Source organism: Hyaena hyaena, unplaced genomic scaffold (assembly GCF_003009895.1).
Source record: "Hyaena hyaena isolate Hyena2069 unplaced genomic scaffold, ASM300989v1 scaffold_799, whole genome shotgun sequence".
Classification (NCBI taxonomy): Eukaryota; Metazoa; Chordata; class Mammalia; order Carnivora; family Hyaenidae; genus Hyaena; species Hyaena hyaena.
Genome location: NW_024081430.1, coordinates 732449 through 760304, shown reverse-complemented (window position 1 = coordinate 760304; position 27856 = coordinate 732449). Strand labels below are relative to the sequence as shown.

Here is a 27856-nt window from a genome sequence, read left to right as displayed (position 1 = left end):
TTTCTTTTATCCAAAGGCACAATGCAGAGGCACTTTAAGAATAGGAGAAAGCCCATCTGCTAAGCCTCTTTCAACAAAGCATTAATATTTATTAACTTGCACTCTGCTATAGAATGAATGTTTTATGATCAAAAATGAGTAACAACAAAATGAGAATTTCAACCACAAGTGACCCACTCTTCCAGTGAGAAAGAACTCAGGATGGAGTCAGCACACCACTCTCTCTGTATTTGGGGGGACTCTTGTTCACTCATCTAGACAAAGGAGTAATTGAATACTGTTCCATTACAGGGGAAAAAATCCCATCCATTACTGGAAAGAATAATCAAAACGTTATGAGCTTCCTTTATCATTAAGAGTCAACTAAAATGAAGCTATGAATTAATGTTGTATTAATGCTACATTAACAAATAAGACATATATTAAAAGGAATGAAGGACATTTCAGAAGCTTAAAATTACACATTTTAAATTTAGATTAGACCAATTCCCAAACAATTCAGAAAAGAGGGTCCTTTTTTTTTCTAATTTTGAACAAAAGCATGCCTGTCTCAAGTTTTCCTGGTCATTCATTCACTATTTATCAAGTAGATTCTGTTTGCCAGGCACATAGAAATGGATTTTGAAATCAGCATCAAGGTCTAAAAAATGCCTTTTATGAGATCTTTACTATTGAAGACTGCCCTTACTAAATCACTCTGTAATTTCTTTAACAAACTACTCAATCTTACTACAGCTTTTCGTGGTGAGTTATTACATACTAAAGGTGAACAAGAGCATCTCAACTCTGTAATTAATGTACACAGTACACAAAGGCAGGAAATAAAAACCCTGTAGCATTTATTTCCATCCTGTCAATTCTGATGATTTAGTACAGGGATAACTGTACTGGGCCTGTGTAACAATGAGCTCATTCAATGTTCCATTTCATAATCTTGAGTGAAGTCTCTACCTAAATACTTTAGGAGATTTCCAGAACATCATCTTGTTTCCATTGTGTTTCAACTGTGTGGGGAAGGGGGGTTAGAACAGATTTTAGATTCAGACCTGGATGTAAATTCTGGTTTTGTGTGTAACATACTCTTGAAGAACCTATTTTACCTCCATTTCTATTTCTTATCTACAAGATCAGCATCAGCATCGCACAAGATTGTTACCAGGACTATAGATAATGTAGGTAAAGCAATTAGATACAGCAGCTAAAACTCACAATAGGTGTTCCTTTTCTTTTTATATCAAAAATCTGAAAGACCACACTAAGAATGACTCTGATTTAGGGAGTATAATTCATCACGAAATTAAAATAACGCAACCACACACACACAAAAAGACAGAGATGAACAATTTGATTCATATTCATCTCACGAGACAGGTATTTGACATTCAACATTTCCACTTAAATAAGGTATCTAATAAGAACAGTGTTGATTTTTGAATTAACAGACCTTCAGATTACTGAATGGGCTTGACAGAAAAGATCACCCTGACTGACCCCTCCCACCCCAGATTCCAGAACTGTGATTGCTCTGCTGTGCCTATTAAGAGTACAGACATCCTGTAGGGACCCTGGATGGCTCAGTTGGTTAAGCGTCCAACTCCTTATTTCAGCTCAGGTCATGATCTCATGATTTGTGAGTTTGAGCCCTGAGTTGGGCTCTGCACTGACAACGCAGAGCCTGCTTGGGATTCTCTCCTCTCTCTGCCCCTTCCCTTCTCGCTCTCTTTTCTCTCTCTCTCCCAAAATAAAAAAATAAATAAATAAACATAAAAAAAGAGTATGGACATTGTGGAAAAGATAAAAAAACCAAAATAACTAATGTTAAAATTATTTGTTCATCAGCATACAAAAGACGGTCAACATGAAACAGTCATTCACATGGCAGATTTTGAGCCAAAGAGAACACAAACTCTAGTTTCCCTATAGGTTCAGCGTCTAAATACATACATTATTCTTTATAATCTTGCTTGGACTGGGGAACACGGACCATAACATTTGCTTCTACCCACCATGGTATTAGAGGATATAAACTCTATTTTCACTGTACCGAAGAATTGATTTTTCCTTCTCTCCCTGTTTCTTCTCTGTCTGGTTCGCCTTTTCATATTTTGCCCTTTTGTTCTCTGACTTCCGCCTCTTCCTTTTGAAACCCTGCAGGTTGTGCGGCCATATCAGACCATGTCCAACCCCATGAGCAAGCTCACTGTGCTCAACAGCATGCATTCCCACTTCATTCTGGCTGACAACGGCACCACCGGCAAGTATGGCGCTGAGGTGAAGCTGAGGAGACAACTGGAAAAGCACATTTCCCTCCAGAAGATAAACACAAGTAAGTAGCTACCGTTCCCACTGTCGCGCCTCGTAGGAAGCCTGGTGAGAGTGACTCAAAGTATACCATGTGGCAATAGTATAAATGCTTGGGCAAGTTTCAAGCACGTATCACTATGTGTCTGCTGGGCCAGTGGTTAGATCCCGAGGAAGTCATCTGGAGGAGAGGACTGGGTGCATAAGATACATGGCCACAGGACAAGTGGACATTTGTCAACCCCCTCTGGGGTGTATGCATGCTGATGCACTTTCCTTTCCAGTGTTGTCCTACATCCTTTACACAGTACTTTAAGGAGGGGAGGCACCCTAGAGAAATTGTTTCTATTTATTAAGCTATTTTTGGTGGCTAAAATATACCATATATATGTGTATATATATATATATATATATATATATATATATATATACACACACACACACACACACGCACATATACATATATACACATATATGTATACATACATGTATACATACATACCCACAGGTTTTGGCTTTAGCATAGATCTGCCTGTGCGAAGGCATTTCAAGGGAACTGATGTTCTTCAAACAAAAGTATCTTGTATAACCATCTTCATAAACTTTCATTTGGTATCTTAATTTTATGTATGTATTTATTCATCTTTAAAAGTATATGTAGTTAGATATACGTGCATATTTATGTGCACCCCGTAATACGTACCTAGTGATTACACTAAAATTATCTCTTCAATACTCGAGTGCTCTATGCTGTTTATTGTGCCCACAATTAGCTATGAAAAGGTATCATTGTGAAAACAGTAGTGCTCCCCAAATCAGGAAGGGACTGGCATTTAAAAGTAACAGAGCTATGAAAATAATCTCCTGGCTCTCCTCACAAAATAAAGTTCAATTTGTTTCCACAAAGTAACACTTGAGGAGGATTCCAGGCAGTCTCAAGCTTAAGGGTCATTGTAGGTTCCATCGGGGAAATTTGGATCTAATTGATTAAACTTTCAGAGCCTGCAGTTCCAAATAGCAAAAGATTGTCTTTGGCTGAATACGTTCCCAAAAGCTCAATGTGATGTGATTCAGCTTCTCCAAATGGATGTTCTCCTCTCTGTTCTTTTGTCTGCATCCTGCTCACGATGGGTTGTCTTCGCCAGAACCTTCACTCCCAGTCCTGGGATGTCCATCGTCTCTCTTTCTTATACTTCTCTTTTCTGGCTCCCCCTTATAGGTGCTATGCCTGTTTAAGCAGCCAGCTTTCACATTTTTATCTTTGACACAGAGGAGTCTGGAATTGTACATTTTGGGGTAGGCCAGAAGTCCAAACTGTATGAGGAAACGGTCTTCTATCTAAGAATCCCCAACTGTCTTTTTGGAAAGAGAAAACAGGATTCTCCCAAGATCAACATCTTTTGGAAAAAGAAAATAGAGAAGTCTTAAATCAAGCCAGAAACCCATGGAGATCAAATGTAACAAAGCAGTATAACCAGTAGGTAGTTGGTTTTGTAATACTGAAACTGAGTTGTATTATGATAGTTGATTGGAAGGGCAGATGTTGTCTCATTTGTGGTATCTATTTAGATTTTCATAGGCTAAAGCAGTACCTTTTATACACCATCAGGTTAAGAATGAGCATCTAAATGGGAGTGGCCCTAAAGATGCAGGAGCATGAGAGACAAAGAACAAATTGAGAGTCAGGTTCAGTGCTCAGTAATGAGGCAACATCTGTCCAGACACACAAAGCATGTCATTGTGCGGGGACCCGGTGGCAGCCAGGCCAGTTAGTCAGTAGTTAGGAGGAGAGCTAAGTATATACTCAGCTAAGGCAGTGCCAGGGGAAGTTAAAACCCAGCCAAGGCTCTGTTCACCAAACTTTACACCTTACAGGCTGCCCAAGGAAAGGATGCCTTTTTCTCTAATTGGTCATCCTAGACGGTCATCCACCATTTGCTAATTTATGTGCCCAGAAGGTCACCTTTCTTGAAAGCTCACAGAGATGCTGTGTGTGTGGATGGCTCTGCAGGGGAGGCCCAGAGAGGCCCCTGTGGGTGCCCTGGCCTCAATGAGGAGCGGAGCCCAGCGGCATGAAGTCAAAGAGCAGGCCAAGGCTGGTCATGATGTCAGGCGTGCTGGAAGAACCAGGACCCCGTGCACATGCCTCATGCCATTCAGAGAGACAGGGGACCCTTCTAGATCACCAAGGAGGTGGCAGCACACAGAAACATTAACAAGTGGGGGCCCAGTCAGTGATCGAGGGTAAACAGGGAGGAGAGAGGTGTGCACCCAGGTACCAAGCCGAGGACAAGTTCAGAGAAGCAGGCTAGAGACTCCTGAACTGCTTCGAGTCCACAAACAGGATTAGGTCTGCGGTAGGGGATGAGACCCCAAGGTGGGTTAAGTGACAGTAAGCTGGAGCAAGGTGGGGGGTGCAGGGAGAGCCATATTGTCACTGGAATTATCATAATTTATAAACATAATTTTCCTCCTTCCCTCCTTTGGGAACTGTATTTGAGGATTCGTAGAAACCCACAGGCTCTCATTCAGTGAAAATAATTAAATGGAAAGAGAAAGTTCAAGACACCCAGGGGAGATCTCTGAGGTCACGGGAAATAAAAAGGCTCTGGGTCAGCAATTTGCCTGCGAGCTGGAGTGAAAGATGCCGTGAGTTAGGTTTACAGCAGCTCTGTCCCTAAACTTAATCGTAAGAGGGTGATCGACTTGTCCCGGCTGCCTAAGACTTAGATTTATCATTGAAGTTCCATGTCCCTGGGTCCCCATGTCCCAGACAAACCACGATTGCAGGTTGCCCTCCAGGTGAGAGACTCATGAATCTTTTTCTCTTTTTACTGTATTTACCCCACTAAGCACGAAGGAGCAGAAAGGTGTTTAGAGCTAAGGAGTGACTAATGCAGTCTATCCCCAGTCAGCACTTTAGAACAGCAACTCTAGGGATGCCTGGGTGGCTTAGTCGGTTAAGTCCGACTTTCACTTAGGTCATGATCTCGCGGTTCGTGGGTTCGAGCCCCACGTCGAGCTCTGTGCTGACTGCCGGCTCAGAGCCTGGAGCCTGCTTCAGAGTCTGTGTCTCCCTCTCTCTCTGACCCTCCCCTGCTCACACTGTCTCTCTCTCTCTCTCTCTCTCTCTCCTACAAATAAATAAAANCTCTCTCTGACCCTCCCCTGCTCACACTGTCTCTCTCTCTCTCTCTCTCTCTCTCCTACAAATAAATAAAAATATTAAAAAAAAAAAAAAAAAAGAATAGCAACTCTACTTTCTAATGTGGACACTGTTTTTTTTTCTTTATGTCATAATTAGAAGTAATGTAGTTCTTCCACCCCTATTAAAAATAAAACTTGGGGACACCTGGTTGGCTCAGTAGGTTAAGCATCCAACTTCAGCTCAGGTCGTGATCTCATGGTTCATGGGTTTGAGCTCTGTGCTGACAGCCTGGAGCCTGCTTCAGATTCTGTGTCTCCCTCTCTCTCTGCCTCTCCCCCACTCACGCTCTGTCTCTCTCTCTCTCTTAAAAATAAACATTAAAAAAATACTTTTAAGTAAAACTTTGTTCTATAAGCTCATTTTAAAAATTTTCATTTACTTTTTTAATTTTCTTCTTCGAAAGTTAAAGAAGTCCAAAACACTACGGTGGAACTCCATTTTGGGCCCCAATATGGTCTCTTGAAAATTTGACACCAGACCACAATATTATGATTTGTCACCCATTACACCTTGGATCACACCAGGAATGTCTGAAAGCACTCAGCATTTTTCTTATCAAAATGCCATTCTTCCTCATCTCTTAGGGCTGACCTGCATACCATAACAAACTTTCAGCAAGTCTCTTTCTTACTTAAATGGCATCATCTTCTGAAGGTATTTTCCTTAAATATTAAGTGAATCCTGCTCAGGAGACCTTTAAACCCTTTCTCATTGAAATGCCAATTATTGATGATAATGTATTACAAGCACCAGTCTCTTAGATTTTTCTCTCTACTCTAACAGCCATTACCTCATCTCTCCCCCACCCTCCACTCACTTCTGCTGTGAGCAGTCCTTTCTGAAGTACTATCATTCTTACTTAAGGACTTTGTTTTTAAAGGAGAATCCTTTTGGACATGAGCAGTTACCTGCTTTGGAACACGCTTCCATCAGCAACTTCTTACACTTCACATTTACCATGCAAAGCCTCCAACACTTAGTTTCCAAGCCTGCCTTTTAGGATGCAGGTATTTCTTGGGCTCCTGTTATATACCAGTCATGGCTAAGGTCAAGGAAAGCAGCTGTCAACAGTTCGTTGAGGTTAAGTCAAGAGGAGCAAACAGAGCAATAAGTAAATAAATAAATATATGACATCTGGTAGTAAAAAGAACTGTTAGAGCAGAGGAAGGTATAGGACTGTGGACCAGTATATACGTGTTTGCACACATGCATATGTGCGCATTGGGAGGATGATGGAGATTAGGTGGTCAGGAAGGGCCTCTATGAGGAGGGGACATATAAGCAGAGACCTGAACAAAGTCAGGGAGCCCACTGTAAGGAGAACATTCTGGGGATAGCTGGCCCAGGGAGACAATGGCCAAGGGAGTTTAATAAAGAGCAACACATTTATAAAGAGTTGGGTTTTATTCTAACAGAATATAACAGCAGGCTTAAGACATCACTCTGCTGTTATGTGCAGAGGTCAGACTGAGGTAGGGACACAGTTAAAGGCAGGAAGATGTTTTGGAAGGCTGTTGCAATATTGTAGGTGGGAGATGACCATAGTTTGAAATAGAACAGTAGTGACAGAGGTGGTAAAAAGTGGTTGGATTCAAATGTATGCATATATATTTTCTTTTTTTTTTTAATATTTTTATTTATTTCTAGGAGAGAGAGAGAGAGAGAGACAGCGTGAGCAGGGGAGGGTCAGAGAGAGAGGGAGACACAGACTCTGAAGCAGGCTCCAGGCTCCAAGCTAGCAGTAAGCACAGAGCCCAACGCGGGGCTCGAACCCACGAACCGCGAGATCATGACCTAAGCGAAAGTCGGACGCTTAACCGACTAAGCCACCCAGGCGCCCCTGCATGTATATTTTCTTAACTGATCTTTTTTTTTTACATGTAAAATATACATAACATAAAATTTACCATTTGGACCATTTTTAAGCATACAGTTCAATGGCATTAGCTACATATCCACTGGTGTGTAACCATCACCACTGTCCATCCCCATAACATTTTCATCCTTGCAAACTGAAATTCTGTACCCATCCAACACTAACTCCCCTTTACTACCCCCTTCCAGCCCCTAGTCACCACTCTTCCACTTTATATCTTTATGAATTTGCCTGTTTTATGTGTCTCCTATAAATCCTACAGTATTGTTCCTAAGGATATATTGTAAAAGCAGAATTCAAGAGAACTTACTAATGAATTGAGCATTCAGGGTAAGGAGTAGACACATCAAGGAAGCTGCAGGGCCGTTCTTAGCAACACTGGTGTATTCATAAAACAAGGGGACTAGTGAGAACCCCGAAAGAGTAAGATTTTGCAGAAAAGCAAGGAAGTTGAGGACCAATCTCTAGGGAATTGAGACAGAGTCCCTAATGAGAGAAGGACACAATGAGATTTGATGCACATATCAAGAGCTTGACCTTAAGACAAGGATAGTTTCTTCCTGCACAGCAGGAGGGAAGGCAGAGTATTATGTATGGGCACAGAGCTGGATAGGCTGGAACATTTTCTGCTGGGATGATCAGGTACTTTCTCTGTAGATAGCTTCTTTATCAAGAAAAGCATAGAGGAGGTGATTTGCAAAGAGTGTGGAAAGGGAGGAGGTGGATGAGATTGGGGAGAGGAAAGAACAGTACTTAATATATAGGCAGGCTGAGTGACTGGACCAGGGAAATGTAGCTTTACTCCGTAGTAACACGGTCCCACTCAGTATTTGAGGTTGTGAATTCCAAGAGGCATGAATCACCAGGGCTTTGTGTTCTCTTTGCAGCCGTGTTCAGCTCGAGTAGTGGAACAGACATAAAGTTGGGCTAAGCACCTGTAGGGATTTTGCCTGGCACATAAGAGGGAGAGAGAGGCCAGAGTCTGTGGATGAAAGCCATGCTGTGGCTGACATTCACAAGAACATAAAATCAGTCATCTACAAGACCAGACTGAGGTTCAGGGAAGTGATTAAGAGAATTATGGAAAGTGACCCACACCTTTGGTTAACAGTTTCAAACACCATATACTAAGTTTGAACTGTTTAAATATACAAAGGTACATAAACAGCTCTTCTTCATATTTATTTTATTGCTGTCCACATAGTCACCTACATTGAGGCAACTTGCCACACTGCTGGGAACATAGTACTTGTTCAGGAAATATATATCCACTAAAAGACTACCCCTCATGGCCTGCTCCAGAAGGTAGCATCCAAGCAGCCTAATGGGACTTTAAAGTCCCAAGCATATTTTTTGCACACATTTTTATTGTTACAAATATTCACATACCAAAAAAAAAATTGGGGAATATTATGATAATCTCCATAACTATCACCCAGCCTCTACATTTATCAACCCATGTCCAACCTCAGAATCTCTCTCTCTATACCCGCCTACATCTTCCCTTGGCTAACTTTGAAGGAAATCCAGACAGCATATCATGCCATCCACAAATGTTCAATATGAAAGCACTTCCAGACTTTGTTTCTGTATCTGTGAACCTTGGTAGATGAGTTAACATAGGAGTCATCACATGAAAGGATTTTGGCATGTGGCAAAACTGTTTCCTTTCCTTCAGAAATTGTTTCCTTTTTGTCTTCTCCATGGTGCAGTGGTCACCCAGCGAGAATCCATGTCCCATCTTTAGAGGGCCTGGCTGCAGTGGATTCCAACTTGAGACCAGACCCTCTCATGTAAAGCCTGTCGAAGTCAAGGGTATTGTTCATCACAGTAGTTTTACCACACATCAAACCTGACTCTGATTGTTAAGAAGAAGCCGTTGTATCTCTGTAGTTGCTGAAAAGGTCCAGAGAGAAAAATGAGGCTCTGAATTATGTTCTGGAACCTATCATCAAGCCTCTGTTCGATGTTCCTTGTTAAAGAGTAACTGATTTTATTTTATTTTTATTTTAGGTTCTTTAGACATATTTTATTTATTATTACAGTGATACTGAACAAGTCAACAGTACTCTAAAAATCCATAACAGTATCAGGAATTTTATTCCAACTTTTTGTTGTTGTTACTGTTACTGTTTTTAGTGTTTCTCATTTTTTAAAAAAATTTATTTTGAGAGAGAGAGTGAGTAAGTGCACAAGTAAAGGGCACAGAGAAAGGGAGAGAGAATCCCAAGCAGGCTCCATGCTGTCAGTGCGGAGTCTGACAAAGGGCCGGATCTCATGAACCTAGAGATCATGACCTAAGGCAAAATCAAGAGTTGGATGCCTAACCGACTAAAGCCACACACCCTTATTTTATTTTTTACAGCTATTGCTTATTTTTTAAACATACTTTATTGTCAAATTGGTTTTCATACAAACCCAGTGCTCATCCCAACAAGTGCCCTCCTCAATGTCCAACACCCGCTTTCCCCTCTCCCCCAACCCCCATCAACCCTCTGTTCTCAGTATTTAAGAGTATCTTATGGTTTGCCTCCTTCCATCTCTGTACCTTTTTTTTTTTTTACCCCTTCCCCACGGTCTTCTGTTAAATTTCTCAAGATCCATATATGACTGAAAACATATGTTATCTGTCTTTCTTTGTCGGACTTATTTCACTTAGCCTAATACCCTCCAGTTCCATCACATGGCTGCAAATGGCCAGATTTCATTCTTTCTCATTGCCAAGTAGTAACTGATTTTAAAATCTTGACCATTGCAGCAATAACCAGAAAATTCTTTTGATTTTTTTCTGTATTGTTGAAAACACATTCTACACTCTACTTGTTCCTCCTGTCTGAATAAAGAGAGCATGAGGGAGAAACTGTAATCTTTCCTTAGACATTCAAGCTATTCCAGTGTCTTGGAGCAATCATGGTGAATGTCAGGATTGTTGAATACTGTATTTGGTGGAGGTGTTAGAACTTGGGCTAAATGTGAATTTGCCCAGAATATATCTTATACTTTAAATTTTCTTCTTGTAAGTTACCATTTTATTCAAAAAGGGGATTGAAGGAACAGGACAGAAATATAGTTATCTTTGGGCTCTATTTGATGAAAATGTTACTCCTTTGCTGTTTGAATTTTATTTTAGGTTTGCCTAAATGCAAACTTTTATTCAGACTGCCTAATTATATTGTGAACATCAATTTAGGTTGTAGGAATTTTCATTATGAGGCTAGAAATTTCTGACTTTGTCATCTTCATACTATAAAGTGAAATCTATGTCAGACTAAATCCAGCCTAAGGGATTATGTCCCCATGGCAGTCATTATAGATACATTTATTTTTGTAGTATTAATTAATGGGAATGTCTGGGTTAGTTTAGATTTCCATAACCAGTACTTTTGCTGTTGTCAGGGTTTGCCTGAATGAGTATTTGATTCCCTGCGTTTTCTTTGACCCAGAGTAATGACTCACATTTGAGTGTAGCCTCATCTGATGAAGATACTAAGAGCACTTTCTCTAAAGCAGCAGATTAAATTGGACTTGGTGTTTCTAAGTAAACAAGCAGCAGAGACGATGGCAGAATTCATAAAGCATAATCACATTTGGTATTTGAGGATATTGCTATTTAGAATTCTATAAAAAAATATATCCTTTATTATGCGGTCCCTAAGCCAATACAGGTATTTATATATGATTGGATGCTTATCACCCAAACTAACAATAATAATAAGAATATAATAATAATAATAATAATAATATCTCTCAACAGTACAGGATGTCACCCATAATAAATTTAAGCTTTATTGTGGAAGCAAATATATCCCCTTTCCACTGAGTTATATGATACATGAACTAATGCACAGATTGCTACTGCACAGGTTAAGTCACTACCGGTGAAGTCCGACTGGTTCCAAGAGATTTTGTTTTAAAAAGCTCATCTCCATGACATGACACACACTAATTGAAAGCATTTTGTTTCTGTGAAATTTTCATAATCAGAGAAAAGTGCTTCTGACTGCATCGTTTATAGCCTACTTCCTTCACCACCATTTTTGGTGATAATTCTTAAACCTGGCTTTGGTGGTTCACTACTAGGCTGACACTGGTCCCCTAGGAGTCATTTAAAAAATATCAGGGGGCTTTGAGGTTGACACAATTTCTGGTGCTCCTGAATGGCACGAGAGAGGAGGCAGGAATGTTCATATTCTACCTTGTGCAGAGCAGTTTCCCATGAAGACCCGCCTGGCCCAAATGTCAATCACTCGCCTTAGGAAACACTACTCCAAATATGTTGCCTTGAATGTTCTTTTTGTTTGTTTTTTATTTCTCAAATCTTTCCAATAGCCTACCCCTGATTTGTCAGGACCACACCCTGCCAGGATACTCTGTTCTAGTCTAAAGATGTAGAGAAGAAGCTGCAAAAACGAGACAGCAGTAAGATTTAAAATATTTAACAACCTGTGAAGACTTTGGTTTCCTAAAGCAACAGAATAGGCTGGATGTCAGCCCTGGCACATGCTTCAATCCTACTTGCTGTTGGGAAGTTCTTCCCTATAGCTGGCTTCATTTGCTTTGAATCTCTTCTCTCCCGGGTAAAGACCAAAGTCATTGTCTAAGTTTGAGCTCCTGACGTATTTTTGAAAACTGTAAATGGACTTGAGTTGACCTTTCTGCCACAATGGCCATAAGGAAGCTATTTTTCATTTAAGAGAAATACCGACTTGCTTAACAGGCAGAACTGACTCATGAAGTAAATCGGATCAGTATTTTTAATTCAGCAGCACCCGCTCTGAGCACCACGCGTTAGATGTTTCAGGCTCAGTGACTCCAGAAATTTGCTTAACACTGGGAGCTCTCCTGTCAGAGTCCTTTATACTCTGAGAAACCCCACAGTCCAGGGTTATTAGGTGATGTGGGGGCAGAAGCAGACATGTGGTTGCTTTACCCATAGGCCCCTGGAGAGCCTCCTCACCAGATGCATTATCCAGGGACTATTTTAATAAATCAAGGTGCTAGTAGAATAAAGAGTTTGAAATTGAATACAAAGAGAGCTCTAATTTTTAATTTATAAATTACTGAGACTTTGGGGGGAAGCAAGGGAGCGGGGCAGTAGTATAAATCTTGAGTGAATGAATAGATTTGTGATATAGAATCCCATGAAGCAGAGCTTTTTAAAAAATCACCTTTCATTTCTAGTATTTATTTCTCATTCTCTCAAACATATAGTAGACCCCTTATATGTATTATTTTTCTATGTTAAATTATGAAGCCATCTTACCCTAGAAATTTAACATAGATTATCTAAAGAGTGCCCTTGACATCCCTAATTGATTACCAGCCTCTCTGACACTCAAAGTAACAATGTTATGCGGAGTAACTGCTCAATGAAGAGTTGCCAGTTTGGCATGATGGAAATTTTAGCGATTTGATCCAGTCCTATTATTAGAAGAAATATGTGAATTTACAGCTTCAAAAAAAATTCCAGAAATATTTTAGTAATGGCAACATCATTGAAATAAGCACATCATATTCCATGAGGTTGTTCTAAAGGATTGTGGTCATTTACATATTTACATTTACATGGCATATCCTAGATACTACATGTATTATCTTTTTTTAAAAAATATTTTTTATTTATTTCTAGGAGAGAGAGAGAGACAGCGTGAGCAGGGGAGGGTCAGAGAGAGAGGGAGACACAGACTCTGAAATAGGCTCCAGCCTCTGAGCTGGCAGTCAGCACAGAGCCCGACGCGGGGCTCGAACCCACGAACCGCGAGATCATGACCTAAGCGAAAGTCGGACGCTTAACCGACTAAGCCACCCAGGCGCCCCCCTACATGTGTTATCTTATTCTTATTGTGATTGTAAAGTCAGTCTCATTTCTTTGTATTTATACCAAATACAGAGAGGCTAAGCCGGAAACGGTCAACCGTTGCACAGAGAAAAAGACAAGCAAATGGCCTATGAGTGACAGGAGAGGTATTTTTGAAAGTTTTCCATTTTTGGAGTAGGTTAGCTACACACACAGTAAGAGGTTAGAGTTGGCAGACCACCATCGGGTACCTTGCCCATAGCTGGCATTTCAAACCTAGCATGACACTTTTCCTATTGAGTCTTGATTCAGCTCAGAACAATTTCACATTCACTAGGACACAGGTTCTGCTTTTGTAACAATGGCCCAAAACAATGGATGACTAAATGAGAATGGAGTTTATTCCTTCTATATATGTCATTCCAAACAGGAGTCCAGATTTAACGTAGTGGCCTCACAGTGGTGAAGACCCAGATCCCTTCTTCCTTTTGCTCTTCCTATCCCTGTCTTCATGGCCCATGGGAGTTCACCATCACATCTACATTCTAGCCAGAAAGAATCAGGAAAAAGGAGTGAGCAAAAGTCATAATACCCTTTCCCTTTAAAATCACATTGAGAAATTCATACACACCATTTTGGATTACGTCCCATGTACCAATATTTGGTCACATGCTTACCCCTACCTAAAAGGGGATTTGAAAATGTAGTCTTTATCCTGGACAATTACATAATTTCCATCACTATGAAGGAAAGGAAGAATAGATATCAGGGTACAGCTGACAGTTTTTGTCATATCTTTTCAGCTTAGCATTCCCGATTGTTGTTTAGAAATGGCCAGAGCGGTTGCATGAGATAAAACATATCTGCCATTCATAAAAAAAGATTGCTTACGGGTTCCAATGTGTTCACTGGAGAGCCTTGTCCATAAATAGCTCCTGTAGCATGAGCTTTGTAGCATGCCCTTTCACTCTTCACCTGTGAGATTTTTAGTGATAGGTGGTTGAAGAGACTTGCACTGGCTCTGGAAATTATAATTTCCCCTTGAAACTGGATGAGATGAGATGTCTAAAATTATAGAGATTCTTTTAGACCATTCTGGGTTAGTTAACTTTTTAAGTTAACCAACTTCAGTGGATCCCCTAAGCCTCAAAGTAATCACATATGCTGTGCTATGCATATTGCATGTGCATTCCATAATGGATCCTTAATGGAGCCATATATTTTATTGTACATCACTTGGTAACATTTTAAATCCCAAAATATTAAAAATAAATAAAGGGTAGCCTGGGTGATTCAGTCAGTTGGGCAGTCGACTTTGGCTCCTGTCATGATCTCACGGTTCATGGGTTCAAGTCCCACATTGGTCTCTGCTGACAGCTAGCTCAGAGCCTGGAGCCTGCTTCAGATTCTGTGTCTTCCTCTCTCTCTGACCCTCCCCTGCTCATGCTGTCTCTCTCTCTCAGAAATAAATAAAACGTTAAAATTTTTTGAAAAATAAGTAAATAAATATAAAAGATTCTGTGTTTCTATGACACTGTACCCTTTTTAAAAAATATTTTAATCTTTATTATTTTCGAGAGGGAGAGACAGAGCACAAGCAGGGGAGGAACAGACACACACACACACACACACACACACACACACACACAGAATCTGAAGCAGGCTCCAGGCTCTGAGCTGTCTGCACAGAGCCTGATGCAGGGCTCAAACTCACGAACCACGAAATCGTGACCTGAGCTGAAGTCGGATGCTTAACTGACTGAGCCACTCAGGTGACCCGACACTGTACTCTTGATATAAATGTTTCAAAGATAAATCCTGGAAAATAATTCTCATGTGACATATATATGACTATATTCTTAGTAATAAGCAGGAAGATGGGATTGGTCAGCCTCTCAACTCCAAACATTATAACAGGACTTGAGTCCTGTTGGGAGAAAAGGGCAAGGGAGTTAGCTATATTAGGGAATAAGAGCATCCCCTAACTCTGTTGAGGAAATATGTGAGGAGACCTGATTAAAGGATGAATTTCTTATGGAATTAAAGCCCTCTTTTGCCGATTATCCTATATGACATTCCTACATTTTAATAACCCCTAAGCGATAACTAATAACTTGGCAAGATACAATTGAAGGGCTCTTAAAATGTTTTGAATGCCAGTAAATATAAAATTGAGAGTATTTGCTGACACTGACAGATATAAAAGGATTACTTTATGGAGCTTCTTTTAATAAATGGTGAATTGGGTCACTTTGTTTTAGAGACCAGGATACATGTGTCCTTATTCATCTAACCCTAGTTGATTTTTTTTTTAGCTTGTGTTTTTCAGGAAAACCCCAAAGGTAGAGCTATAAACAGTTGGAATTTCTCTTCTATCTTGCTAAAGGAACAAAGCTAGGAAGATATAATGTCTTACAAATTTAATGAAACCACAGGCAAGTGCTTTGAAAACAAACCTCACCTTTCCTCTCTGGATACTTCCTTTATGGAACTGTTATTTTCCCTGTTTCTATTTTGCCTAATATCCTTTCCCTTCTTCTTTTCATAAACCAAACTCAGAGCTATTGTGACTTTTTCATTCACACAAGCTGCATCACTGTAGAAAACAAATTCAATGTTTAGAAACCCCATTAGAAAATCCTAGTTCAAAAAACAAATGGTAAAGCAAAGCAATTAGTTGCAACCATAACAAAGGGCTAATTTCCATAGTAAACAAAAGTCATCCACAAATCCAAGAGAAAAATTCTCTAAGAAAATGGGCAAACTCTATGAACAGGAAGGTCACAGGGAAGAAAGTACAAATAAATACTCAGCCTCACTAGAAAGTAAAGAAATTAACATTAAGACAATGAAATGTTTTAACCTATCAGTTGGCAAAAAAAAAAAAAATAGTTTGCAAATATCTACTGTCAATAAGTGTATATAGAAATATGTACTAGTGTATGTACAAATATGAGCAACCTTATTTGGAAGACAGCTTGGCTACCTCTATCAAATTTAAAATGTGCATACCCTTGGCCATTTATTTTAACTTCTAAGAATTTTTTCTATTCATATTTACTGCAGGTTTGTTTACAATAATAAAAATGGGATAACTCAAAGATTCATGAATAAGTGACTCATTAAATTATGTGTAAATGTATAGTGAAATTCTCTGAAGTTACTATGAAAAATGGACTGGCTCTATTTGGGCTCATATACATAGATATCCAAGGGTTTTTTTTTTTTTTTAAGTTAAAAAGCCTGTTATAAAACAGTACAACTGTGTGCTTATGATTACATTTATGTTTATAAGAATTTGAAAGAGTATATGCTTATAAAATACCTGAAAGGACACAGGTGAATAATTATTAGTTGTCCATGAGGTGAAGGAGGAGGTGAAGGAGGTAAGATGTGAAACCTGGGGTAAGGGAGGTAGAATGAGAACTGACATGTTCCACTTATACCTTTGAACACTTGTCAATGTTGTTTTTTTACAATGAACAAACACAGATTTTGTCGTGGAAGGGAGGGAGGGAAGGAGAAAGGAAGGAAAGGGAGGGGGGGAAGGGAGACAGGCAAACCAAAGGAAAGAAAGTAAAGGGATAGGCGCAGGAGCCAGAAGGGAAGAAGGGAAGGGAAGAGAAGGGAAAGGAAGGAAAGGGAAGGAAAGGAAAGAAAGGAAGAAAGAGAGGGAAGGACAGAGGGAAAGAGGGAGAAAAGGAGGGAAGGAAGGAGGGAGAGAAGGACGGGCAGAGGGAAGGGGGAAAGGACTTGGGAGAGAAGGAGGGAGGAAGAAAACCTTTGGAAGTAGTCAGCCTATTCATGTAATAGACAAGTTCAGAAGCTTCCTCCCTCAAGTGTATATATATCATTCTTGACTTGGGGGATAAGGAGCCAGCATAGGCTTGTTTTCTCTTGCTCACTCAACCTGTTGGCGATCCTCTGCTTCATCTAAGAGGAAAGAGTCATGTCAGGAAACCTAAAGGAAGCGGCTGGCTAAGGACATGTTATAGAGAATCCTACTGCCCAATCATACATAAAGGATGTGTATAAAAAATTATGAGACCAGTGTAACAGATTTGATGCTTATATTTGATAGTAGCTGGAATCAGAAACAAAATTAAATTCCCTACTTGGAGTTAATGAATGACAATACAGCCTAAATTTATCCCCAATTAAAAGCCATAACCAGACACCCTAGTATAATGGGCTCCCGAAAATGTCCCACTTTTATATTTCTACTGTATGTAGAGTTGCTTGGAGCTGGAAGTGTTCATTTTCCCTTCCTTATGGTCCTGGCTACCCCAGAATCCAGCTCTGCTCTCCCGGGGCCTTTGGGAGCTGAAAGATGGATGGAGCTGGGTCATACAATAGCTCATTCAACAGCTGTTTCCTGTTGGATGTTGTCTGTGGTGCTCACTGTGGCAAAGTGGCGCTTTGTTCCACTATACCTTTAAGGTGCTTCATGGGGAGCCAAAACACAGGCTGAATGCTCTTCGGCTTTTCAAAATGTAGCAAAATGAGAACTCAAAATATCTTTCATTTAAAATAAACAGTGATTGCTCTGCTGTATTTCTCCCTGACAGCATTTCTATCACTCTACCAGTACTGGCTTGTTCACCTACAACATACAAAGCACAATAGGGATTGCAAGATAAATAAGGCATAGTTGTGCACTTGAAGAACTTAGAGTTTGACAAATAAGTTAGCAATAAGTAGTGTTTAATTGAATGCTATTCTAAACACTTTACAAGAAATTGTGGTTTACTCCTTATGACAACAACCCTGTAAAGTGAGTATCATTTATTATTCCCACTGACAAGAAAGAAAGAAAGAAAGAAAGGAAGGAAGGAAGGAAGGAAGGAAGGAAGGAAGGAAGGAAGGAAGGAAGGAAAGAAAGAAAGAGAAAGAAAGAGAGAAAGAGAGAGAGAGAGAGAGAGAGAGAAAGAGAAAGAAAGAAAGAAAGAGAGAGAGAGAGAGAGAGAGAGAGAGAGAGAGAAAGAAAGAAAGAAAGAAAGAAAGAAAGAAAGAAAGAAAGAAAGAAAGAAAGAAAAAAGAAAAACCCTGAAGTATGAAGAGGTCAGTATTGGCCCCAATGTCTGGCTGGTGATAAGAGGCAGACCCAGAAGTCAGCCTGCATCAGCGCCCACCACTGGGCTGTTTCTGCTCAGGATACAAAGAGCTGCAATATAATAAGCAGCAAGTGTTAAGTGCCCTTTGAAGACATAAAATACAACAGGAATTCATACAAAGAGTATTTCTAGGTGGAATATTCAAGGGGGTATGTGGCAGAGGTATTTTAAGTAAGATTTTAATGAGTAGAATGTGGGCAATGGATTATAAGCCATGTAGGTGAAAGCTTTCAACCTCCAGAAACTTAGCGCACAGCATGTGGTCTAATTGAATTTGGTGTACTTTCATTCAATTGTTTACGTATCGGCATTGCATTATTTCAGCCGCCAACACAAACGAGGTCTACATGTGAACTGGGATTTGTTTTTTTAGGAAATGGGATTTTACATATATCATACATTATTATATATGAACATATATAATATATGTTATATATATATATATATTTCACCAGGGTCACTTTCTTCATTTTCCAGATGAGAAAGCCCACCTAGAAAAGATGAGGTGTCCTCCCTCTTCATGCAGTGCATTCGCTGGCGCAAATCTTAGCTGAGCTCAGAATGCCACATACCTAGTCTGCTGCTCAGCACAGTCACCAAGTTAGTTTGGGAGGTACTTTTCATGTATTTATTATTTTTTAAATATTTTTTTATTTATTTCTAGGAGAGAGAGAGAGAGAGGGAGACACAGACTCTGAAATAGGCTCCAGGCTCTGAGCTGGCAGTCAGCACAGAGCCCGACGCAGGGCTCGAACCCACGAACCGCGAGATCATGACCTAAGCGAAAGTCAGACGCTTAACCGACTAAGCCACCTAGGGGCCCCAGTTTTCATGTATTTAACATAACACCAGAGGCACTCAAATGAGGAAAGTTTCTCCATGCACCTCAGTCAGGAACGAAAGCAGGGTTCTTAGGGTATCAACCTCATTTGATGCAAAATCCATGGCCCTTTATTTTCCCCCTTGAGACCACTTTTTACACCATGCCCGAAAGGGTAATCAAGGAAGTAACGAGACAACTGGGGTCACAGTCAACAGATGCCAGATGTCTAGACATTTCCATTTGCAGCCATGCAACAAACCTTCAACAAATCTGGTTCATATTCACTAAAATGGTGTTTTATCTTTTGTTCATTAGGGTTTGGTAACTGGAAGCAAAAAAGAAATACACTGAAAATACCGGTGTGCTCTTCAAAACACAGAGCTCGCCAGTTTTGTCCTTGGCCCCATAAACAAACGCTCGTGCTAAATTTCCAGGAGGGTTTGTGTTTTTGTCTATTTGGGGCTTTGCTCATAGTGTTTAGCAAGCAGTCTAATTGTCATACACAGCAGTAGAGCGAGCTGGGGAGCCGTGTGCTCCCCAGCTGAATTTATGTTCTCAGGAACACGCTAATTGGTAACTTTCTGGAAAATATACAGTAGTTACTCTTGGCTTGTTATTTTACAAACTATTAAGAATCCATAGGAACCAACCCTTACATTTTGTGCTTCGAGGGATATTGCTTTGTCTTTCCCCCAGTGGGTACATTCTTATGACAAGGCAGCTCTGACAGATTGTGGGTGCCGAGGAATCACCAAGCGATGTTCCTGAAAAGTGGATAAGACCCTACTGTGTCTCTCACAAACTGGCTACCATCTGCCCAACCACTGCCCCCAGTTGAAGCTCCTCTAAGAGTCTGGCTTGATCTTAGGAAGCTGGGACCAGAAGACATAATTTGAAGGTCTGGGGGCTCCGTAAATGCCTCCAGGGAAGGAACAAAGAAAGGAAACAGAACTCTTGATGGGATTCACCCCTGAGGCCTAGATTTGAAATGAGATACTGGACCATCTTACCCCAGGCTAGCTTGTTTAGTAAATTAACAACTCCAGAGTCTTGATATTACAATTAAATTTGCCTCCCAGTTTGAGATAGTATAGACAAATTGGTAAGGAAACCTATTATAATGAAGTGGCTTTGATGACTTTTTCTGTGGATAAATAAGTAGATAGATATATACATGTATGCATACACAAAGGAAGGAAGAAAGAAAGGGGAAGATATATAATATAGGTAGATATATATATATAAGTATATATATAATATAATAATATATAATGTAGGTAAATAATATTATATATAATATAATAAATACATATATCTTTCTATATGTCTGTGTACCTACTTATATTATATATGTCTTTCTATATGTCTGTGTATCTAATTAGTCATTTTATTGGCAATGAGAGAAGGAAAAGAGAGGGAAATGTGGGGATCTTTTCAGTAAATAATATGATATTGAATGATATGTCGGCATTGGTTTCAATTCTTCTCTAAAAAGAAAATTAACTAGTACATTAGTCAGTGAAGGAAAAAAAAATATTCCTTGTCACAAGTAGCTAATCATCTGAGAACAGGACACATATGTCTAAAGACAAAAACAAAAAAAGAACACTTTTTTAAAAGGAGAGAGGGGACAATCAGTTCTTGTTCAGTCTTGGAAAACACAGAATCAAATGATTCATAATTATTATTATAATCACTGTACCAACAGCTAACATTTCTGGAGGATTTACAAGGGCTAAGTACTCAACACGGATTGCCTCGTTTAACCCTTTGAGCACCACAGCACTCACCTAGGCTGAAGCCAAATAATAAGGGATGCCTCTCCAGCAAAGGGGATGGCTAATTTTAATGAGGCAGACAAGTAAAGGAATGAGAAGACCAGGCTTAGCTGCTACAGAGGGCTATTTGATGCTTTGCAAAAGTCTTAGTGTGCAACTTGGATTGCCATCACATGTATAAATTTGTAAAGTGGGTGAGTCCCTTTGCTTTAATAAAATGTATATTCAACCATTGGGTTGTAGAAATTTCAAAGATTTTATTTTTTGACAGGATGCCTGCCGTTTTTCTCTCTTGACTCCCGCTTGTTTTATTCATTTTGGGGTAGTTGCCAATTAGACACAATAGGTAAGTATAATTAATGGACAACATGAATCTCCTCTTAAACCCCAACCAAGACAATTAACCATAAAGCCATTCATTTCCTTTCAAAACTCCTAACGCTCTCTCTCCTTATGACTGCTGCTTCTCTTTCTAAGACTTCCAACCACAGCCGAGATTATTATTATACTCCTTATTAGTTATTATCCTAAAATTGCCCATAAAACAGGGAGGATGGAGATGAGCATTTCTTGAGGCACTGGTGTGTTCCAGGCACTATGCTAGACATTTTCATATGTATTGTCTCTTTTAATATCCACGGAGACCCTTCAAATTAAGGATTATTATCTCCCTTTTTTACAGTTGATGAAACAGCATTTCAGAGTAATTAGGCTCTTGTTCTAAATCCAGGTAGTGGTACAGCATAGCACAAACCAGGCTGATGTGATTCCCAAACCTTTGCTCTTTTCACTCCACATAGGGAAGCATTATTTCATTCAAAAAGACACTACCCAAAGTCTTGTTACTTTGGAGGGTTTGGGGGTCTTTATTTCATTCAACAACTATTTGAACACAAACTCCACATCGCACACGGGTTGAACATCAGCTGGAATTCATCAGCAGGAGAACTTTGGGCAGAAGATGGTGGTTAGTGGCAAGATGGTGGAGGAGTTCACAGGAGCCACACAAGGAGGAAGTAGGGCATGGTGATGACATGGGGGGGGGGGGGGGGTGGTGAAGATAAACAGAGGAGCTCCTGAACGTGTAACCATGGCTACAGTATTTCTTCATGTGACTCGTGGACTTCCCTTTGTCATCCTATGCCTGAGAATATATGAAGGAGGCTGGGAAGGCAAAGGGACGTTCAATTGTCATCACTGGCATCTTTTTTGATCATTGCACCATGTTCCAATGCATTGGGATAACCATGACATGAAAATTTCCATCATTGGGCCCATAACTGTTCCATGAGACCAATTAACAGTCAGTAAGTTAAGGGTCATAGCAGAACTTCATCCAGGGAGACCTGGAATTAAGAAATAATGAATTTATATTTTCATAGCTGAAAGCCCTGGGTTCAAACCACATGACCTGAAAACGATGTTAAACTTCCTCTAGGTAGGTGACATGTATATCAGGGACATTGCATTGCCTTCTGTGGATGCTCTATCCTGTTCAGCCCAATCATTTGGACTTTCTACTTCCTGTAGACTCAACAGATCAAGTAAAAGGCCATCCATAATACAAATATCAAATTCATGATCAGTTAACTTTGGACTCTGATGACCTGCCATTTCTCAGACGCTCTCAACTGAATGTGTTGTTTGAAGTTTTCTCTACTTTAAAGAACTTTCCCTCTAAAAGAATAGGTTGTGTGAAGAAGATAATGCAGTCTAAACATCTGCCCTCTCTTCATCTTTTGCAATGGACTGATATGAGTTGGCTGTCCCTGAAATGTTTGTCATGCTTAGTACTAAAATGTCACTTTGTCGATCAAGATAATAATGGACTCAAAAGAATAATGGTGGGGGAGTAGATCTGATGTTAGCGAAACCTGTTTCTTGGCATCTGCCTATCTTGTTTATCTGATTCATTTTCCAATCCAAGCTAAGCAAAGAGCTTTCTCTTTTAGCAAAGAGCTTCTTTCTGCATTAGAATGACTTTGTTCAGGGACTGAGGCCAATTCTGTAAACAAATGAGTCCAATGGGGGAGCTCTCCACCATTCTGGTAAGATCTCTTAGGTTCTTTTACATGCAGGGAAGAATTCTGTGATCTCTTTTCAGATTCGAAAGAGTTGGGTAGCAAATATTTGACATTTTGGTCTCAACAGTCAACAAAATCTGCTGTTATTGGTCAGCTCTCTAATAGGTTACTCTCATGATAACATAGACCCTCTTGATGCGGCCCAACCTCTTCCTTATTCCACTGCTAACTGAAAATCTTTCCATATCTTCTCATCTGTCATTTCTCTGGTTTCCCCTTCTTCCATAATACATGGAGACCTTATGTTCCACCCCTTCCAAGCTACTTGCAATTTCCCCATAAATGACGTAATGACATTCCTTATCAGATATGTTTTTCTCCTGTGTTGACATTTGCTGAAATTCCAACCTCTTCCAACTCTTCTTATGGACAAAAGCCTACACTCCAAGCCTCAGTTTGAAAATCTTCTCTTCTGTGAAATCTTATAACACACACACACACACACACACACACACACACACACAGATTCTGGTAGGCTCAGTTATTCACCGTACAACCCATGTTCCCACACTACTCTGTGTAAGCCTCTATCTCAGAACTGCCTCTTTTGCTCAAGTAGTTATCTCTACCTGCCTGCCCTGCCTTCCATCATCTGTAGATTGTGAGCTCCTTGTGAGCAGAGCCTGAGTCTTAGCCATTTTTGTCATCTGGAAAACCTAGCACAGTGCCTGATACATGCAGATAGGTGCTCAATAAATTTTTATTGTAAACATCAATAAATGTTTTTCTGGCCTTATTTTTAGCTCTGGTTTCCAGTCTGATAAAAATTTAATAGAGGAGCTTGTGTGTTAAAAACTACAAGGGGAAAGACACATAGTAGAACAGTAACACATAGACTCTGGGCAGATAAATGCATAGGAACATGCCCAGGCCAAGACCATCATGAATACTTCGGTCGTGGGCATGAAATCATTTGTTCTGGAAATTTGACTGAGTTTCTATTGAGTTGTGATTCTTGTTAAATCGTTTCCCTCTTCTGAACTTAGAGAATTGAAGGATATGTATTTTTTTGTAGCAGACAAAGCCATCATGGCTCCATTATTTCCATTTACACAGAAAAAGAAATAAGTATTGATTCCCCTCCCCCCTTATTTAAAGTGATAATTGCCTATGGCTGCTTTTCAGACTAGATTAGGATCAACCATTCAGTATAAAAGCATCGCTAACTTTAGAAAGTTAGGCTAACAAAATAAATGGCAGAACTTGTGCTGACTGGCTGACTGAGTACTTTTCTGCCATAATCAACAATTTTACTGTGGGATATATTTAGAGAGGATAAGGTAGCTCGCTTTCTCGGGAATCTAAAAAAAAGTGGGCTGAGATTCTAATTTGCTTGCGGTGATTAAGGCCCGGGAATTTGTCCCAGGACCTTTCAAAGCCCCTTCCCAGAATTTAAAATACTTTGCCTATCCCTTCAAATGGTATTTGAATCATTTCACACCATTGAAACTGATGGCTATAAAAGCGAAATATATTTCATATAGGCTTGAAGAGTGACCAGAAACAGTGCTCCCAAGATGTCAGCAATAAAATTGTCATAGATTTTAGCAGAATAAAAATCTTTTAACCTTGAACTCTCAGCTCAAGATATTAACCTCTAAGAAAAAAAAAAAAGAGGAAAATACAGATGTTATGCCCTAAGACCGGCCAAATAGGTGAACTATTTTTTTTCTTTTTTGGTACCCAACGCTGAAACAAGCAAGCAGTGCTTGCCCTCCCTGAACAGGCTGTCCCTGTTCGATGAGCAGGACCAGATCTCAAAACTGGCGTGAAGTTCCAAAGACTGCAGCACCCTACGGGCAAATGCTGCAGTCCTGAATCTCAGGCAGGGGACTCAACAGTTCTTGCTGGCTAATGAGCCTGTGTGTCCTCCCGTCCACATGGGGTTGTATGGGCAATTCCTGCTCGAATGAGGGAGGATGAAAAAATAGGTGTGCCTTTGCTAGAACGGGGGACTGAGGATTGAAGAGTCAGCTTTACTGGTCATCAGACAAATCTGAGTTGAACCTTCCCTCATTAGTTGCATTTCTTCCACCCAGAGGGAGAACACAGGAAGTGAGTACTGACTGACTCGAGTGCCCATCAGAATTTATTAGGAAATCGTGGAGGGGGAGAGGGTTGGATTCTGAAAGAAGCAACAATTAATGTGCCATCAGGAGTTTGGGGAGACGTAAAAGGTTCTCTTCACCCTGTATTTCCGTTCTTAGATTCTGTCTGCACAGTATGCATGCAGCAGGATTTGTTTGGTCCTGACGATTTGTTTCCCTTATTCAGACAATGAGAACCGTTATAGTGAGTATGAATTATGGTTCATAAACTTAGGTAAGAAATGTTGCATAATAAAAATTTTCCTTCAGTCAAATGAATCCCATTCCAAGCCCCCTTTCCATCTAATTTTGGTGAATTCAATCTCAGGTTTATTAAGTCTCTCTTTCCCTCTCCCTCTCTCTCCTCCCTCCTACCCCTCCTTTTCACCCCCTCCTTTCCTATGTTCTCCTTTCTCCCTGCCTCCTCTCTCTCTCAGGCTTATGGTGTACCTGGGAAATTGGAAATAGGCCTCTTGTTTTCTCTCAGCCAAGGTAACCATAGGTACCAGAACTGCCCAAGTCTGCATGGTCCCCCACCCCCCAGACCAGACAGAAGCTTCTGGTGCTCCGGTGCTGAGTGGAGCACCACTGTGCACTTCACAGCAATCCCCCTCAGGCCAGGTGTCCATTCTCATCCCACCCTCCTGGAGCTTGCATTTGGGTTGAAGGAAACCAAAAATAAGTAAAATATGTAGTGTATTGCGTAGGGATAAGTGTTAGGGTGTGAAGGAAGGCAGAGAAGCCAAAAAAGGGAGTGTAAAGAGGGGGCTGCAGTTTTACACAGAGTGGTGGAGAAGGCCTCACTGGGAAGGGGAGACCTGAGTGAAGACTTTAGAAGTGAGGGAGCAAGGTATGTGACATCTTAGGGAAGACCAGTGCTGGCAGAGAGAATAGCAGTGAAAAGGCACTGAGACAGGAATGTGGGCTACATGACTGGAGAATGTCAGCAGGGGTCTGTGTGGCCATGTGGAAGGAACAGAGAGGAGAGGGGTAGGGGAGGATTTTAGGGAAGGAATGAGGGCCAGATCCAGTGAGGAGGGTAAGAACTTTGACTTCTACATTTGCCCTGTGTGAAATAGTAGCTTGCAGAGTTTTGAGCAAAGGAGGAAGTGTTCTTGTGCATTTCAGCAGCATCCCCTCACCTACTGAGTTGAGTAGTCTATACACAGAGCAGGTGTGAAGGCAGAAACAGCAGTCAAGAGACCATGGCAACAATCCAGGCAAAAGGTGGCAGTGCTTAGACTAGTTGTGTAATTCAGGCTATAATTTGAAGGCAGAGCAACAAGATTTACCATTAAATTAGATACAAGATGAGAGAGGGAAAAGATGAATCCAGAGTGACTCCAATTTTCAGGGGCTGACCAGCTAGAATGCATTGATATTTATGCAGATGGGGAAGACTATGGGGATGAGGATGGCAGGTACGAGACAGTATCAGGAGCTCACCCTGGGCATGTCTGAGCTGAGCTAGCCCATGGCGTACATGGCGACATCCACAGAAATGTGAGTAAGACCAAAGTTCAGTGGAGAGAGTGGGTCTGGAGATATAAAGTTGTCCATGTCTAGCCACTGTATGAAACCGTGTGAATGGATGAGATCATCCAGGGAGTGAGTGAGGAGAAGAGTAAAGGGAACAGCAGAGGATATTGAGAGTCCCTTTTCCCTGTCTCATCTGCTCCTATCTGTCCCCATCAGAGACACTTGCCTTGTCTTCTTCTCTTTAAGACATTAATGAGCTTAGGTTTTTAACAAAGGCCATTCAGAGAGTTCATCTTTAGGCCAGTAGTGCAAAGTTTCCCTGAGAAAAGACAGCCCAGTGGGCCCTTTTGAAAATAAGGAGAAGGAGAAACAAATGGAAATAAAATATGAATTAGTAACTCAGTGAATGATCCTGCTAGACAGAAAATACATTATTTACTTTTAGACCAAGTACCAAGTAGAGAGTAGATTAAATATAGGTAAATAATTTTCAGCAGTACAGTGAATGCCCTATTGAAATAGAATGAAGTGGGAAGCTATTCATTTTTAAATAGTTGTTTCTTGGGGATGAACTGCAAGAAAAGCATATATCTTCCAGTAAGGGCAATGTTATATCAATCACATATGACTGAACTACTTGTCGCGGCTTGGCTTACACAGCTTTCCAGCTTGGTTAGTTTCTCATTGATCATAGACGTACTCAGGCTTGGCAGACTAACAGATGTTGCCTCATAGGAATCATTTTTACCACGTTTTTAGACCCAAAGGTTGGCAAACTATAGCCCGTGGGCCAAATCCAGCCTGCCATCTGTCTTTGTAAATAAAGCTTTATTGGAACACGGCCACGTCCTTGCTCATTCTTTGGTGTACCATCTATGGCGGCCTTCCAACAACTGTGGCAGAGTTGAGGACTTACAGCAGAGGCTGTCTGGCCTGCAAAGCTGAAAATACTCTCTGGCCTTTTGCAGAAAAAGTTTGCAGACTCCTGATTTAGATTTAAAAATAGACCACAGGGAACATAACATGGAGATTTCAGTCCTACCTCATGGGCTCTCTTCTTAATTTACTCCATGGGACACATCTTAGATTCCACTTCTTTTCCTACCTGGAAGTCTCCTATACTTGTAGCTTAATGCTGGGGTGGCGGTTCTGGTCTGTTGGGCCCCTGGCAATAGCACCACTTGGGAACTTGTTAGAAATGCACATTCTCAAGTCCCATTTTAGAGCTTCTTGTCATAAGCTCCGGGAAGGGGTGGTGTGCAGCAGGGTGTGCCTGAACTACTCCTCCGGCAATTCTGATGCATGCTAA

At 40.5% G+C, this 27856-nt stretch overlaps 1 protein-coding gene across 1 annotated transcript in view; it reads left to right on the top strand.

The window, feature by feature from the left end:
- The window catches only part of LOC120221665 (transient receptor potential cation channel subfamily M member 3-like), a 71505-nt gene that overhangs the window by 29677 nt on the left and 13972 nt on the right, over window positions 1–27856 (top strand). Inside the window, exons 4-5 of the mRNA XM_039219179.1 lie at window positions 2155–2326; window positions 21169–21243. Of these exons, the coding sequence (XP_039075110.1) occupies window positions 2155–2326; window positions 21169–21243 (247 nt within the window). The remainder of the gene's footprint in view (window positions 1–2154; window positions 2327–21168; window positions 21244–27856) is intronic.